At 38.6% G+C, this 18,720-nt stretch overlaps 1 protein-coding gene across 8 annotated transcripts in view; it reads right to left on the bottom strand.

Moving 5' to 3' along the window:
• The window catches only part of FMN2 (formin 2), a 370,601-nt gene that overhangs the window by 317,155 nt on the left and 34,726 nt on the right, over window positions 1-18,720 (bottom strand). For all 8 annotated transcript variants that reach the window (XR_007411942.1, XR_007411941.1, XM_049112363.1 and 5 more), the window contains exon 2: window positions 12,456-12,622. Coding sequence is in view for 6 of the 8 variants with exons in the window: in XM_049112363.1 (XP_048968320.1) it covers window positions 12,456-12,622 (167 nt within the window). In the remaining 2 variants the exon portion in view is untranslated. The remainder of the gene's footprint in view (window positions 1-12,455; window positions 12,623-18,720) is intronic.

Below are 18,720 nucleotides of genomic sequence, written 5' to 3'. Positions count from 1 at the left end.
ACAAAAAGATGGAAAAAACATTCCACGCACATGGATTGGAAGAATAAATATTGTGAAAATGTCTATGCTACCCAAGGCAATCTACACATTCAATCCCTATCAAAATACCATCAACGTTTTTCACAGAACTGGAACAAATAATCCTAAGATTTGTATGGAACCAGAAAAGATCCCAAATAGCCAGAAGAATGTGGAAAAAGAAAACCAAAGCTGGGGGGATCACAATGCCTGACTTCAAGCTACACTATAAAGCTGTGATTATCAAGACAGTATGGTACTGTCACAAAAACAGACACATAGATCATTGGCACAGAATAGAGAATCCAGAAATGGACCCTCAACTCTATGGTCAACCCATCTTTGACAAAGCAGGAAAGAATCTCCAGTGAAAACTGACAGTCTCTTCAATAAATGGTGTCAGGAAAATTGAACAGCCACACGCAGATAACTGAAATTGGACCATTTTCTTACCATACACAAAGATAAATTCAAAACGGTTGAAAGTTCTAAATGTGAGACAAGAATCCATCAAAATCCTAGAGGAGAACACAGGCAACAACCTTTTTGATCCTGTCCACAGCTACTTCTTGCAAGACACATCTATGAGGGTAAGGGAAACAAAAGCAAAAATGAACTATTGGGACTTCATCAAGATAAAAAGCTTCTGCACACCAAAGGAAACAGTCAACAAAACTAAAAGACAACCGACAGAATGGGAGAAGATATTTGCAAATGATATACCATCACATAAAGGGCTAGTATCCAAGATGTATAAAGAACTTATCAAACTCAACACCCAAGAAACAAACAATCCAGTCATGAAATAGGCAGAAGACATGAATGGATATTTCTCCAAAGAAAAGATACACATGGCCTACAGGCACATGGAAAAATGCTCCTTGTCACTTGCCATCAGGAAAATACAAATCAAAACCACCATGAGATACCACCTTACACCAGTGAGAATGGCTAAAATTAACAACACAGGAAACAACAAATGTGGGAGAGGATGTGGAGAAAGGGGAACCCTCTGGCACTGTTGGTGGGAATGCAAGCTGGTACAGCCACTCTGGAAAACAGTGTGGAGGTTCCTCAAGACGTTAAAAATAGAGCTACCTATGACCCAGCAATTGCACTCCCGGGTATTTACCCCAAAGATACAGATGTAGTGAAATGATGGGACACTTGCACCCCAATGTTCATAGCAGCAATGTCCACAATAGCCAAACTGTGGAAGGAGCCATGATGTCTTTCAATAGATGAATGGAGAAAGAAGATGTGGTATATATACACAATGGAATAGTATTCAGCCATCAGAAAGGATTTATACTTACCATTTCCATCGATGTGGATGGAACTGGAGGTTATTATGGTGAGTGAAATAAGGCAGTTATCACATGGTTTCAGTCATATGTGGAATATAAGAAATAGTCAAAGTGTCCATCAGAGAAAGGGGGGAAACTGAGTGGGGAACAATTAGAGAGGAAGACAAACCATGAGACTCCTAACTCTAGGAAACAAACAAAGGATTGCAGAGGTGGAGGCGGGTAGGGGGTGGGGTAACCGGGTGATGAGCATTAAGGAGGGCACATGGTGAGATCAGCACTGGGTGTTATATGTTGGCAACTGAATTTAAATAAAATATATAAAAAAGGATTATTATACATATATAACTTTTGTCCATTCAAGATAATTCATTAAAGCATAAGGCTTTTCTTACAGCCCTCTTCATGAAATCAAGGTATTTTTATTGAAGGGCTATACCAGGTTCTATGATAGGAACTTGAAAGAGAATGATTAAAAATAAAAATTGGTAATATTTACTGGGTACTGATTATGTGCCAGGAATTGTGCTATGCTTTATCAATCTTATTTAATATTCAAAGTAACTCCAAAGGTAGGCACCATTATTGCACATGAAAAACTTGAATCTACAACCGTCAGGGCAGCCTGGGTGGCTCAGCGGTTGAGCGCTGCCTTCAGTCCAGGGCGTGATCCCAGAGACCCGGGATTGAGTCCTGCATCAGGCTCCTTGCATGGAGCCTGCTTCTCCCTCTGCCTGTGTCTCTGCCTCTCTCCCTCTCTCTCTCTCTTTCTCTCTCTCTGAATAAATAAATAAAATCTTAAAAAATAACAATAATCTACGACCTTCAGTAAATATCCTAACCTCTTAAGTGGAGTAGATGTAATCCAATCTAGGACTAGGGCCTGCTCTTAACCACTCTGGGGAAACCTGATGCCTATGTTTACTATAGATCTATAGACATAGAGACAAAGCATTGCCCTGATCAAAGGGACACCTTTACATAAAATAAGTTGCATTGGGGCATTACATCAAATTATAACACATCTATTAAGAGAGAAAATTCAGACTTAGATGGTTAAAGAAGGTATCTCAGAGGGATCTCTGAACATCATTCTATTTAAAAAAATAAAAAGTAGAACTTAACTGGATAATAATAGTTGGGGAAGAGAAGCAGTAGTACTCACAGAGCTCCAGAGGTGAGAGAACATATAGACAATTGTGAAACTGATAGCACTTCAGCATCATAAAAGACAAAATTTGGAGGAACAGAAAGGAAGTGCGTCGTGAGCTAGAAAAACATGGAAGAGGTGAAGGCTAGAGGCAAATCACGGAAGTCCAAGGAACTGGCACTTCATTCTGATAGAGAAACCACTAAGGGCTTTATGCAGGATATACATTGCAGTGTTTCTCAACTATTGGCATTTTGTACTGGGAAATCCCTCGTTGAGGAGGGAAGATGCCAGCTGCAGCCCTCCCCCACTGTGGCAACCATAAATGTCTTCAGACATTGCCATATACATCTGGAAAGGAACATGGCTCCAACAATGAATTCCTAGGAAAGCATAAGGAGACCAGACTGGAGACCAGTAATGGGCAGATCCAAGAAGATAATTAAAAAGGTTGATGTGATAAATCAAGCAAGTAAGAACTGAACTAAAAGTTCAGTGAAACATGGCCTTGTAATATAGCCCTCCATAATCATCTAGAGAATATTCCTTGTTCATTCTGTGCAAAATCCTCTGCATCTTTGAAATCCATATCAAGCAGTAGTGTCATCATTCGCTCTTAATGCAAAAACTGACTAAACTCCACAGGGACTTCTACTCCTGGAGGACTATACGGCCTGGTCCTGTGATTGCACCTCAATACCTACTCCTCCACAATTCGGTGAGACACTGAATCCAAACCAATACCATCATAGCCTCAATTCCAATGACAATGCACATTGCCTTCCACAGACTAGACTTTGGAATCAATAGAACAGCTTCACCTCTGAATTCTTAAATCCCAGTATCTTCTGGCCTCTCATGAATCCCCTCCCAGTACACACCTATTCTTCACTGTCCTTAAGAATTTTAATCTTAATTACACTCTGTCTTAATTTACTACATCTGCTTATCTTTTAAGCAACAATGTTGATGCTAGTAACATCAGCTCCTTCACCCTCTGGGAATTGCCAACCATCATGTCCCAAATAACCACACATTCTAGATGTCCACGAATTATTATCTTCCCTAAAACTTATTCCTTTATTAATATTCCGCCTCTTTGTGGAGTATCATCATCCATCCAGAGGTGCCAATCAGAAACCAAAGAAATCATCTACTCCTTTACTTCCCAATACCTAATCAAATGACAAGCCCTGTCAATTCTAAATTCTAAATATTCTCCATAGCTGTATCCTTCCATCTGCACTGCCTGTTTGAGTTTAGGCATTTTTACTGATCACCCAGACACTAAATTTTACATTTCTTCATTCTCCACTCTGCCATCAGAATGATTTTTTTATAAATGCCAATCTGTTTATATAGCTTAACTACTAAAAAATTATTTACAAATATCCCCAAGGAGCGCTTGCTTCAGCAGCACATATACTAAAAATATCTCCAAAGTGACATAAATATCCTTGTTTTTATGTTTGTCCTCCTCCCACCTATCATTCTCCCAATTTATACTCCAGAATAATTACAAACTGTAGTCACCTACATCTGTATACCTCACACATAGACTTCTCCGTATCTGGCTGATCCCCGCAGCCAATTCCAAGTACTCTTGAGTCTCATCCCAAAAGTTATCTCCTGAGGTACCAAAGAGACACATTAATCCTCTCCTTTGCTCCCCCCGCTATACATTTCTCCACTAAACTCCAAATTTGATTATGATTTGTGGTAACAGTTAACATACATTGAACACTAACTGCATGCCCCATAAAGTGCAAAATGCTTTACTTGTATTCATACCTTCTTCTTATTTAGAAATTTACTACATCACTGCTCATTTTACGGAAGAAACAAACTTTGAGACACTAAGCCATTTACCTAAGTTAACACAGTAAGTGGGAAATCCAGCACTCAAATCCAGGACAGTCTGACTACAGAACCCTCTTCAATCACTATAGTCTAATAATTTCTTTGCATATATTATTTTTCTAAAGTGGCTATAAATCAGTTGAGAATAAAAGCTTTTCTTTCTTTTTTTCTTTTTTTCTTTTTTTCTTTTTTTTTTTTTTTTTTTTCATTTATCTGTCCCCAGTAGGGGCAGGGCAAGAGAAAAGAGAGGAGCTGAAAAAAAACAAATAGAAATCATAATTACATATCAAGAACCTGATCTAAATTAGAAGAGGAAGCTAGTAGGTATCTTAGTCCATTCAGGCTGCTATAACAAAATATCACAGTTTGGGTGGCTTATAAACAGAATTTATTAGCAGAATTTATTTCTCACAGTTCTGGAGCTTGGAAGTGCAAGATCAAGGAACCAACATGATCTCTTTATCTGGTGAGAGCCTTCTTGTCAGTTCATTGCTGGTACCTTCTCACCATACCCTGACATGGTAGGAGAGACAGCTGTATGGAATCCCCCATTCATGAGGACTCCACCCTCATGATCCAGTCAACCTCCCAAAGTCCTCACCTTCAAACAACATCACTTTGGACCTAAGGATTCCAATCTATGAATTTTGGACACAAATATTTCAGACAACAGCAGTAGTCTTCAAGAAAAATTGACAGAACTCCACTAAATGGTAAGAATGAGGTACAAACTCAAAGATTTGAGAATATAGAGGAAAAAAGAAAGAAAGGTATAGGTTTCTTCTCCCAAAATAAAATAAAAGGCAATCAAAAACTTTGTTGTACTAGATGAGGGCTCCCTGTATAAAAAAGGGATAAATCCAATGTAAACTGAACTACACTGAACTAAATATCACTTTTAAGCAAGTGATTGTTTCTTAAAATAACAGAATCCATTGGAACTTAACCCCAGGAACATCCCTGTTTGAGGGATCTGGGGGCTGTGATATTGAGGTATTAAGAAACAAATGAAATTAGAGCACAATATTGGCTCCGCAGGGCAATAGTCGTAATGTGCCCATAGGTTTTCAACTCTTAAACTAAAATTAAAAATTAAGGGACTCCTGGGTGGCTCAATGGTTGAGCATCTGCCTTTGGTTCAGGGTGTGATCCAGGGTCTGGGGATCGAGTCCCACTCTAGGCTCCCTGTGAAGAGCCTGCTTCTCCCTCTGCCTTTGTCTCTGCCTCTCCTTCATGAACAAATAAAATCTTTTTTAAAAATAAAAATAAATTAAATTAAAACTTAACCTTAAAAATATACTTTAGGATCAATGTGCTCTTGGTTTAAGCTAGAACAGTTGAGGTTTAAACTAGGTAGAAGGGAAGGCAACAGTCTAATTGTATGAGGTGGGTGGGACTGCAGCAGACATTATCTGAATTGATGAGACAACAGCAAAATAACCTGAAGCATATTAGTTAAGGTTAAAGGGAGAATTATTATAGGGAAGTTAGAAGAGTATTAACTATACTGAAGGAATGGGGAGGGGAAGTGTTGAGAAATACCTAAATCCTAATCTGTGACAGCCCAAAGGCAATAGCAATGTTGCTAACCAAAATGAATCAGCAAACTTAAAAATATCAAAGTCAAAACCAGAAAAACAAGAATAAGGAGAACCAGGCTGGGATAGGACTGGAGTGGAGGGGCCAGGTGAGGAGCAGAGTTGCTTTTTAAGAGGCAAATGTAGTATCTTAGACATCCCTTAAGTCCTTAAAATTAAACAAACAAAAACTAGAATAAAACTGAGAGAAAGGATTATAGTTTCCAACCTATTGTTGTCACCCCACTTCTCATGAGTTTAGGCAATGATTACCTGAGTATGGAATAGATGTAAAATGTGCCTACAAAATGAATCAGTAAATGAAATCTATTTACTACTGACTCCTATGTTAAGATTAGATAAGTCTGCAAGGAAAAGAAATGTTCAGCTAAAATAATTTAAAAAGCTGGTTGGAAAATTAAGTACAATTTTAATATCACAGGTAAAAACTTCCTGAGAGTTAATACTCTACACAATGTTTCAAGAGTAGGGATAGCCCGAGTAGCTCAGCAGTTTAGCACCACCTTCAGCCCGGGGCCTGATCCTGGAGACCCGGGATCTAGTCCTACGTCGGGCTCCTGCATGGAGCCTACTTCTTCCTCTGCCTGTGCCTCTGCCTCTTTCTCTGTCTCTCATGAATAAATAAATAAAATTTAAAAAAAAAAAAAAAACAATGTTTCAAGAATAAAAGTAGAACAGTGATATATACATGTGTTGTATGATCATATGATCGTGTGAGTGTGTGTGTGTATGTGCTCTTAGAGCTGAAAGATGTGTCATGGCTCTTTTTGATTCTCAGTAAAGGATGCGTGTGGGCTTCACTACATAGCGTCCAAGTGTTCTTCCTACTCTGGAAAAAAGTTGGATTCAAATACAAATGCTCATTTCTATTCACTTAAGTCTTCATTCTGGCTACTGGTGACAGTGAGCAGAGTACATTCCATTAGTTTTCTGGTCAAGACCACTATTGGTTTTGATTAATGAATTAGTTTTCCAACAGGTTCAGGATCAGGTTTCCTTTATTCCTTTTAGCCTAGACTTTTATGTCTTCTTCTCGTTAATTCTGGCCCTGCTAATATACTCATCTAAACTTATGTCTATTTATATATATAGCAAGAAACTCCCATCCATCTGGTAAGCATAGGGACCACTGCATATTTAGTAAAATTAGCAAATCTGCCAACCCCAAAAAAGCCCAGCATCCAAAAATGTTCTACTAGAAAGACATTTAAAATCAGTTCTAGGGGTGCCCGGGTGGCTCAGTCAGTTGAGCAGGCCACCCTGAGTCTCTGCACAGGTTGTGATCTCGGGGTTATAATAGTGCCCCGAAAAAAACAAACAAAAAAAATAATAATAATAGTGCCCCGAGTGGCTCTACACTCAGCACAGAGTCTGCTTGAGACTGTCTCTCCCCTTTCCCCTCCCCCATGCTCTCCCTTTCTCACTCTCTCAGGAAATAAATCTAGATAGATAGATAGATAGATAGATAGATAGATAGATAGATAGATAGAATGAATCAGTTCTAAAGGATTAAGTAGGTATAATCATCTACTCCAGCCAAAATCTTTGGGCTTGATTTTTCATGTTATAAAGAGATATTGTGATATCTAACACAGTGATGACTGAAGAAACCCTAGAAGAGCTTGTTAATGGATAATCAACAATTATGTGAAATAACTGTAATTTGCTGGACAACAGCCACTGATGAATATGACCCAGAAAAACCAATATGAATAAAAGTATTCAAAAGAAGGGGTGCTTGTGTAGCTCAGTCAGTTAAGTGTCCAACTTCGGTTCAGATCATGATCTCAGGGTCCTGGGATTGAGCACAGATCGGGATCCTGGATCATTGGAGAGTCTGCTTGTCCCTCTCTCTCTGCCCCTCCTCCCACCCATGCTCTACCTCTCTCTCTCTCAAATAAGTAAATAAAAGTCTTTAAAAAAAAAAAAGTATTCAAGAGAAAATGAATCTTAAGGGACCATAAACTGGACCTACTCTTGCAAAATAATCTCCATCTCACACCTAACAGACAATGAGCATGGGCCTGTGGTCAGCCACAGGGTGAGGACTAGCATATCTTATTCACAGGTAGCAGGGCAGTGACCCAAAAATGCAAATTAAAGTTGAGTCTTGAATAACTCAGGTTTGGACTATGTGGGTTCACTTATATGTGGATTTTTTATAGTATAGTAAATGTATTTTCCTTCCTTATGATTTTCTTAACATTTTCTTTTCTCTACCTTACTTTGTTGTAAGAATACAATATGCAATACATATATAAAATGTGTTAATCGACTGTTGGTGCTATTGGTAAGGCTTCCAATCAACAGTAGGTCATTAGTAGTTAAATCTGGGAGAAGTCAAAAGTTATATGTGGATTTTTTACTGTGTAGGGGGTTGGCGACCCTAAACTTCATGTTGTTCAAGGGTCAACTGTGTGTCATAATAACAAAGGTTTTGCTATTTCTTAGGATTTATAGTAAACATTTTCAGGAGAGATATTTTTCCTCACACTTGAGAAATGACTAGAACAGACTTCAAAAAGAAAAAAGTCTTTCCTCATCACAAGAAATACCTTGAGTTACAACTAAACAATACAATCTACTAAGCAGTTTTATTAAGCGTGTGTTTTCTCTTATTAGAAATTATCTAGCTTTAAAAAAAAAAGAAAAAGATATGATCTAGCTTAGAATTCTGAGATATAAAACGAAAAGAAACAAACAAAGCAAGAGGCAAATGTGAGCATACTACCAGAGAATACGAAGTAAGGTGATAGCTTTTGGGTCCCCAGATTAGTAATGGAAATGGAAAAAGATAATGGACAATGTTATTATGCCCTTAAAGGAGTCCAATCTTTCTTTCTGTTATGAAGACATGGCAATGCAAAGAAAGGGCGACCAACCCTTCTGATGGCTGAAATGTCTTTGAGTATCATGGCCCTAATTTTGATTGGCTAATAAAGTCAACATCATTCCACAAGCAAAAATCAAAAGTTTATGTTTGTCAGCTTATATGCTCAGTATTAGTTTTCTAAATTAACAGAATTTTACTCAAGAAAAGTATATCCTTACAATATTTTCCTCCTAAAATGGACTTGTCCTTTCCATTTCAATAAATGTCACAACCAGCCACACCACTATTTAAAATCAAAAACCAAGAGGTTGTAGTTGACTTCCCAACTCACTAGAAGTCCCATCAGTTCTGCCTCCAGAATCTGTCCCACACCTAAGAACTCTTCTCTAACTCTCATCAGCATCCCACCTCAAGCTACTGCCACTGTCCCTCACTCCACTACTACAATCGCACACCTGGTGTTCCTGCTTCTACTTCCACCCTTCTATTCCATTACCCAAAGACCAGACTGAGTCATCCATGTAAAGTATGTTCTTTCCCTGCACAAAACCTTCCAAAATCTCCTACTTAAAAAAAAAAAAATTTCTTTCCATGGCTTTCAAGACTACATATTCCAGCCCCAGGTCCTTTCTGCCCTCCTCCTGTGAAACTTCAGCTACATAGGCACTCAAGCTGTGCCTTGATTAGGTCATGCCTATGCTCTCCCCAGGCCCTTTGTATTTGCCAAGTAACTTCATAGAATGACCTTCCTTCAGACCTCCCATCATGGATCCTTAGTGAGGCCTCCTCTACATTCACCCTATCATATTACTAGGGTTTATTTCCTTTATAGCATTTATTACAATCTGATGGAAATTCATGATCTATGCTCTTATTTGTTATTGATGTTTTGGTTTTTGGTTTTTATGTGTCTCTCCCCACTGTGATAAGGATATAAATCTCAGGAGAACAGAAAACTATTTCTCAAAAAAAAAAAAAAAAAATCTCATTTCTCTTCCTCACTAATGCAACACTGCCTACAGAATGTAGTTAGTATTTGTGAATGAATTAACATTATCACTCACAGCTCTTTGCCTTTTAGGGTTCTTGAAACTTCAACCAAGTTAAAAGATGAAGAGAAAATGTCAAGTCCTTCCATATTTTCTATAGCATTTCTAAAGCAAAATGTTAGGCCCCAAAAATGAATGACCTAACATGGAACTAAAATCAAAAGCGTTGAATGAAGAAGGCTAAGCGATAAACTGGATCAGTAAGACCCCTAAATCAAAACCCTTTGCTACTTTAGTTATGTGTATAAATGGAGAGAGGAGAAGGGGGAGTGGATCAAATGCTCTCTGAGAAGGGAACAAAGTTGGGGGTGGGAAGAATGCCAGTTATGAGTTTAGTCCCATATGGTGCTCTGTCTCAAAGGCAACTGTCCTCAAGAGAATTTCTGGTTAGAAATCCTCCCAACAGCAATTTTCTGGAAAGCAGCAGAGAGACTAATTATCAGAAACTTATCTCCATACAAATAAATGCATTCCTCCCCATTCCACCAATACTTCAGTCTACATAACTCCTTGTAATGCTACTTCTGAGTTTTGAAGAAAATCCTTAACTACGCGTACAGCAAATGCACAGTTCTGTGACTGAACTGCTGCTTAAGTATATGGAGTAACATTTCTTACTACAGGGCCTTTAATTTCATATTTGTTTTGTGTTTAGTTTGGCAGAGGGAGTAAAGATATACTACAGAGCCAGTAAAGAAAGGAGAAAATGCAAACCTATAAAGTTGGAGGAAACAAATTTCTCATTCTGATGAAATTATTTCCTACCATATTAAGGAATTTTATTTGTTGTTTGCTTTTCCCTCTTCATGCCACACCCGTCTTCCAAATAGTAAACGATGGAAGGAGTTACTACTCTAACACAAGAGGTGGGAGATAAGAAGCAGCCAGTTCAGTGATTTTTTAAAAAAAGAAGGTATACAATTACTCTATTCTTTTCATTTATTTCAATTTCACATTTTTTGAATGATAAAACTGTTTACCTCTAAACTTTAAGAGAAGAAAATGCAATCAACTTGGGAATAGTTTCAATCAAAAGGCAAGCTTTAAAAAAAAAAAAAAAAGGCAAGCTTTAGACATGCCTAGGGTCTTCCTTTGTCTATACCACATTGATTTTAATTCCAAATTGCAAATTGATATATTTTCTAGAATATAGCTCTACAACACTTTTAGCGCAACACAGTCCCCAGGTCTTGTGTCTATAATAACACATACATCTCTCTCTCTCACACACACACACACACACACACACACACAAGGAAAAACAAAAAAGGAAAAAATTTAAATTGTCCAGTTCTTCCCACAGAAGAGAAAGATCTACCTAGCAGTAATTAGCTATGTCATTTTAAAATACTTAAATAAATAAAAAGATCTTAAGCAACTTTCACAAGTCACTGAGGAAACTTCTTTCACATAGGAAGAAGTATCAAGAAGATCTCACAATATTTTCTATGATTAATTCTAATACTGAAGGGAGATCAAGGAAGAACATAGGTCATAATGTATGAAGAAGAGGAGGAAGAAATACAGGACACATAGACATATTATTATTTACTATTATACCTTAATCTCAGTTGGGACTCATCGTCTTTCAAAATTCACCAGTGTCTCATTCATTGGTCAACAGTACATATACTGAAGGCACAGAAGAAGGGTATAGTCAGAAGCAAAGAACAACTGCAACTAACCCATATGGTTGAGAACCCATTACTCTGCCTTATAAATACTGGGCTCCACACAAGTGAGCCAACTAGACCTTCAATTTTTATTGAGAAAATCATACAGAAGAATTCTTATATATCTGGGTTTTATTTTCTTTTTAAGATTTTATTTACTTATTCATGAGAGGCATATACAGAGAGAGAGAGAGAGAGAGAGAATGGCAGAGACAGAGGCAGAGGGAGAAGCAGGCTCCATGCAGGGAGCTCAACGTGGGACTCAATCCCAGGACTCCAGGATCAGGCCCTGGGCCGAAGGCAGGCACTAAACTGCTGAGCCACCCAGGGATCCCCTATATCTGGGTTTTAGATGCAGACTCAACACAACTACCAATATCACACATGTACCACATACCTGAGAAAGATTAGCAATAACCTGTCTTGAAAATGATAATCCAGCTGTGCTGATATTCATTAGGAATTATATGCCTTTTGGATTACTGCTCTGCAATAATCACTATTCTCTTGGTGAATGGGAGCTAGGGAAGAAGCAGACAGCGCTGCTTCATACCAATAGTTAATAACAGATGAGCTATGATCGCACTGAAATAGTGTTCTAGGTGTCCATGGAAACCAGAGGCCTACAGGGAACAAAGCTGTAGCCCTATGGTACTGCTTCTGAAGTAATGTCCACAACCAGCAAAGTCAGCAGTCCTGAATTATAGACACTTTAAAATCATCACTGATTAAAACAGGCTGGAAAACTGTCAAGAGTGTGGCCATCTGTTAAGAAAAGGAGGTTTGGCCAATATACTTAAGATTATTCAAGGAAAGCGTAGACACCGACATGCTTAGTGCTGAGTGGAGAGAATGGCTTGCATCACATGTTGGTTTTTAAATTATAGAGTGATTGGGCACACACTTCACAGTTGCTTTTTTTACTGCAATCTGCCTCACAGACAGAGAAGTAAATGTTCCTACTTACATCAAACGGAGCTGAACTTGATTGGGCATTTCGATCACAGGGTTCCCTGAAGCAGTCACTGAAAGGAAGTAGAAGGCCCATAGCAATAATCCGGGAGCAAAACTTCTCTGCTTCTTCTGGAGGCCCGTTCTCCTGCTGGCTGAACAACTTCTCCAACAGAGTTCGCCCTGCAGATGAAACAGTCATTAGGAAGGAACACTGGCAGGTCACCTAGCTCAGAACCATCCCAGAGGAGTGAGGCCTAGAAAACACAAGTGAGCATCACTGTTGCCAAGGCTACTCACATGCACCGACAGCAGCTTCCCAATCACAGAGAACTGCAGTCTGAGGCCTGGGATTCCACTTGGAAAAAGTCACATCTGGTTTGCTCTCCCATCTCCCAAAACATCTCCTGCCCCAAAAGAGGCCACATGATTGGCTGCACATTTTCCACCTGAAGAGTGCCCAACTTTTTGGATTTCATTGGTAACCCTCCTTCCTCTTTGTTTACACTGCTGATGGCTCTCTGAGGGAGCAGTTAGCAACCACCAAGTGAGCTAAGAAATATCAATAACTGACATTCACAGTCTCTGGCATGGCCATGGGGAGGGACAGGGAATGAGGGGACAGTAGGCAGACAAAGGCCCTTACCCCTGAGGAAAGAGTTAGCCAGCCAACACATCACCCTGAAGAAAGACGTACAGACTCAAAATTTTCTCACATGCTCCCCAGAACCATAGCTCTACACTAGGTGCAAACTTTAGTTTTTATTTCCATCAAAGAGACAAAAAAGATGCATGAGAAGAGGTCACTGGCAGAGGACCCCAAAGGGCCTGCATCAACCTAGTGCCATGGTTCTCAAACCTAGCTATACCTTAGATTCATCTGGGACAACACAACAACTGCAAGTTCCTAATCCATATCTGATACTACTCTCTCTCTAATTTATTATCCTTTAGAAATTGATTTAGCTGATTCTCCATTAGTCATTGGTATAAGAAAGGATCCGTTTCAGGGCCACAAGTGCCTCTCAGTTCTTGCCCAGCTCCTGCCCATCCTTCCAATTGGTGGATTCACTCTTCAAAGTTAGATTAAAATCACTTATCCAAAAAATCCTTCAATGACCCCCTCCCATACTTTTTTGAAACCCTTCTTAGTACTTTCTGTAATGATGCAGGTGCCTGGGTGGCTTAGTCAGTTAAGCATCTGCCTTCAGCTCAGGTCATGATCCCAGGATCCAGGGATCCAGCCCCACCTCAGGCTCTCTGCTCAGCAGGGAGCCTGCTTCTCCCTTGTCCTCTGCCCCTCCCTCACTCCTGGCTCTCTCTCTTTCTCTCAAATAAATGCTTAAAAAAAATAAAAACCTACACCTCGTACTAAAATAAACTCTCTGACAACCAGCATATATCCTGCAAATGTAGCCACTTGCACATAAGGAGTATCAATAAATAGTTTTAGGATTTCTAAATAAATACAATGCTATGACTCTGTGACAAATACTCTTATCATGGTCAAAACTAGATAGAAAATACATCTATACCAGAGATCAACAAACTTTTTCATTCCATAAAGGGTCAAACAGTAAATATTTTAGGATTGGAAGGTAATGGAAGGTCTATGTTGCACATTCTTCTTGATTTTTGTTCTGAATAGTTTTCAAAATGTAAAAAGCATGTTAAGCTTGTGATTGTGCAAAATGAGGTCCAAGTCTGTATTTCAGTTAGAACAACTAAATTTCAAATGTATAAATATCTATCAGGATACTAGTCATACAATTTTCCTGGCGCTTCATTTTATTCTTTAAATTAATTAATTAACATATAGTATATTATTAGTTTCAGAGGAGGAATTCAGTGAGTCATCAGTCTCATACTAACACCCAGTGCTCACTGTATCACATGCCCTCCTTAATGTTCATCACCCAGGGACCCCATCTCCCCCAACCCTCCTTTCATCCAGTGACCCTCAGTTTATTTCCTATGACTAAGAGTCTATTATATGGTTTGACTCCCTCTCTGATTTTGTCTTGTTTTATTTTTCCCTCCCTTCCTCTATGATTGTTTTGTTTCTTAAATTCTACATGAGTGAGAATATAAAATTGTCTTTCTCTGATTGACTTATTTTGCTAGCAAATACCCGCTAGTTCCATCCAAATCATTGCAAATAGCAGTATTTCTTTTTTTTTTATGCTGAGCAGTATTACATTTTGTGTGTGTGTGTGTGTGTGTGCATGTATACATCTTCTTTATCTATTCATGTGTTGATGGATATCTGGGCTCTTTCCATAGTTTGGCTATTGTGGACACTGCTGCTGTAAACATGGATTGCAGGTGCCATTTTGGATCACTACATTTGCATTTCTGGGATAAACACCTAGTAGTGCAATTGCTGGATCATAGGGTAACTCTATTTTCAACTTTTTGAGTAATTTCCCTACTGTTTTCCAGAGTGGCCGCAACATCTTGCACTCCCACCAGCAGTCTTAAGAGGTTGCCCTTTCTCCCAAACCTCGCCAACATGTTGATTCCTGACTTGTTAATTTTAGCCATTCTCACTGGTGTGAGGTTGTATCTCATTGTGGTTTTGATTTGTATTTCCCTGATGCTAAGTGATGTTGAGCACTTTTTCATATGTGTACTGGCCATTGGTATGTCTTCTTTGGAGAAATGTCTGTTTATGTCTTCAGCCTGATTCTTGATTGGATTATTTGTTATTTAGATGATGGATTTGATAACTTCTTTATAGATTTTGGATATTAGCCCTTTATCTGAGAAGACATTTGCAAATATCTTCTACCATTCTGTCAGTTGTCTTTTGGCTTTGACAACTGTTTCCTTTGCTGTACTTTTTATCTTGATAAAGTCCCAATAGTTCATTTTTGCTTTTGTTTCCCTTGCCTTTGGAGACCTTTCTAGCAAGAAGTTGCTATAGTCGAGGTCAAAGAGGTTGTTACCTATGTTTTCCTCTAGGATTTTGATGAATTTCTGTCTCACATTTAGGTCTTTCAACCATTTTGAGTTTATCTTTGTGTATGGGGTAAAGAATGGTCCCGTATCATTCTTCCACATACGGCTGTCCAATTTTCCCAACATTTGTTGAAGAGACTTTTTTTCCCCCTTAGACATTCTTTCCTGCTTTGTCCAAGATTAGTAGACCATAGAGTTGAGGGTCCATTTCTGGGTTCTCTATTCTGTTCCAATGATCTATGTGCCAGTTTTTGTGCCAGTACCATACTGTCTTGATGATTAGCTTTGTAATAGAGCTTGAAGTCCAGCATTGTGATGCCGCCAGCTTTGGTTTTCTCTTTCAACATTCCTTTGACTATTTGAGGTCTTTCCTGGTTCCATACATATTTTAGGATTATTTGTTCCAGCTGTGTGAAAAATGTTGATGGCATTTTGATAGGGATTGCACTGAATGCAAATTGCTCTAGGCAGCATAGATATTTTTAAAATATTTTTCTTCCAATCTGTGAGTGTGGGAATGTTTTCCCATTTCTTTAGGAATTCCTCAATTTTTTTCATGAGCGTCTTATAGTTTTCTGAGTACAGATCTTTTGCCTCTCTGCTTATATTTATTCCTAGGTATCATATAGATTTTGATGCAATTGTAAATGGAATCGATTTCTTAATTTCCCTTTCTTCAGTCTCATGGTTAGTGTGTAGAAATGCAACTGATTTCTGTGCATTGACTTTTTTTTTATTTTATTTATTCATGAGAAACACAGAGAAGACAGAAAGGCAGAGACACAGGCCGAGGGAGAAGTAGGCTCCCTGCAAGGAGCCCAATGCAGGACTCGATCCGGGATCCCAGGATCACGCCCGGGGCCAGAGGCAGATGACGCTCAACCGCTGAACCACCTGGGCATCCCTGCCTTGACTTTTATATCCTGCCACTGCTGAATACCTGTATGAGTTCTACCAATTTGGAGGTAGTCTTTTGGGTTTTCCACATGGAATATCATGTCATCTGCAAAGACTGAGAGTTTGATTTTTCTTTGCCAATTCAGATGCCTTTTATTTCATTTTGTTGTCTGACTGCTGAGGCTAGGACTTCTAATACTATGTTGAACGGTGAGAGTGGACATCCCTGTCATGTTCCTGACCTTCCTCTCTCAGTTTTTCCCCATTGAGAATATATCACTGCAGGCTTTTCATAGATGGCTTTTATGATGCTGAGGTATGTTCCCTCTATCCTTACACTGTGAAGACTTTTAATCAAGAACAAATGCTGTACTTTGTCAAATGCATTCTCTGCATCTATTGAGAGGATCATATGGTTCTTGTCCCTTCTTTTATTAAGGTAGTGTATCACATTGATTGATCTGTGAATGCTGAAGCACTCTTGTGGCCCAGGAATAAATCCCACTTGGTTGTGGTAAATAATCCTTTCAATGTACTGTTGGATCCTATTGGCTAGTATCTTATTGAGAATGTCTGCATCCATGTTCATCAGGGATATTGGTCTGTAATTCTCCTGTCTGCTGGAGTCTTCGTCTGGTTTTAGGATCAAGGTAATGTTGGTCTCACAGAACAAGTTTGAAGTTTCCCTTCCATTTCCATTTTTTGAAAAAAGCTTCAGAAGAATATGCATTAATTCTTCTTTAAATGTTTGGTGGAATTCCCCTGGGAAGCCATCTGGCCCTGGACTCTTGTTGAGAGATTCTTGATTACTGTTTCAATATTCTTGCTGGTTATAGGTCTGTTCAGGTTTTCTATTTCTTTCTGTTTCAGTTTTGGTAGCTTATATGTTTCTAGCAATGCACCCATTTCTTCCAGATTGCCTAATTTGTTGTCATATACTTGTTTATAACATGTTTTTATAATTTTTTGTATTTCCTTCATATTGGTTGTGATCTCTCCTCTTTCATTCATAATTTTATTTATTTGGGTCCTTCCTCTTTTCTTTTTGGTAAGTCTGGTTAGGGGCTTATCAATCTTATTAATTCTTTCAAGAACAAGCTCCTATTTTCATTGATCTGTTCTTTTGATTTCTATTTCATTGATTTCTGCTCTAATCTTTATTCATTCTCTTTCTTGCCATGTTTAGGCTTTATTTGCCATTCTTTCTTTCTCTAGCTCCTTTAAGTGTCAGGTTAGATTGTGCATTTGAGTATTGCTCAATATACTTCCCTCTTAGGACTGCCTTTGCTTCACCCCAATGATTTTGAACAATGTTCTCATTTTCATTTGCTTCCATGAATTTTTTAAATTTTTCTTTGATTTTCTGGCTGACCCATTCGTTCTTTAGTAGGATACTTTTTGACCTCCATGTATTTGAGTTCTTTCCAAATTTCCTCTTGTAATGAGTTCAAGCTTCAAATCACTGTGGTCTGAAAATATGCAAGGAATGATCCCAATCATTTGGTACCAGTTGGGATCTGCTTTGTGACCCAGTATGTGGTCTATTCAGGAGAATGTTCCATGTGCACTCGAGAAGAATGTGTATTCTGTTGCTTTAGGATAGAATGTTCTGAATATATCTGTGTCATTCAAAGCCCTTATTTCCCTGTTGATCTTCTGCTTAGATGATCTGTCCATTGCAGTGGGTGGGGTGTTAAAGTCCCCTGTTATTATTGTATTGTTATCAAAGTGGTACTTTAATTTTTTATTAATTGGTTTAAATAATTGGCTGTTCCCATGTTAGGGGCATAAATATTTACAATTGTTGGATCTTCTTGTTGGATAGATCCTTTAATTATGATATAGTGACCTTTCTTGTCTCTTATTACAGTCTTTGGTTTTAAATCTAATTTGTCTGATATAAGGAGTGCAACTGCAGCTTTCTTTTGATGTCATTTAGCATGATAAATGGTTTTACACCCCCTCACTTTCTATCTGGAAGTGTCTTTGGGTCTAAAGTGAGTCTCTTGCAGAGAGCATATCAACAGTCCTGCTTTTTTATCCAATCTGATACCCTGTGTCTTTTGAATGGGCATTTAACCCATTTACATTCAGAGTAACTACTGAAAGATATGAATTTAGTGCCATTGTATTACCTGTAAAGTCACTGTTTCTGTATATTGCCTCTGATCATTTCTGGTCTATATTATTTTGGGGATTTCTCTTTGTTTAAAGGATCCATTTTGATATATCTTACAGGGGCAGTTTTAGTGATCACAAATTGTTTTTTTTTTTAAGATTTTATTTATTTATTCATGAGAGACACAGAGAGAGAGGCAGAGACACAGGCAGATGGAGAAGCAGGCTCCCCACAAGGAGCCTGATGTGGGACTCAATCCAGTATCCTGGGATCACACCCTGGGCCAAAGGCAGACACCCAACTG

The sequence above is a fragment of the Canis lupus genome, chromosome 7 (assembly GCF_003254725.2).
Source record: "Canis lupus dingo isolate Sandy chromosome 7, ASM325472v2, whole genome shotgun sequence".
Taxonomy (NCBI): Eukaryota; Metazoa; Chordata; class Mammalia; order Carnivora; family Canidae; genus Canis; species Canis lupus.
This window is presented reverse-complemented; position numbering and strand designations above follow the sequence as displayed.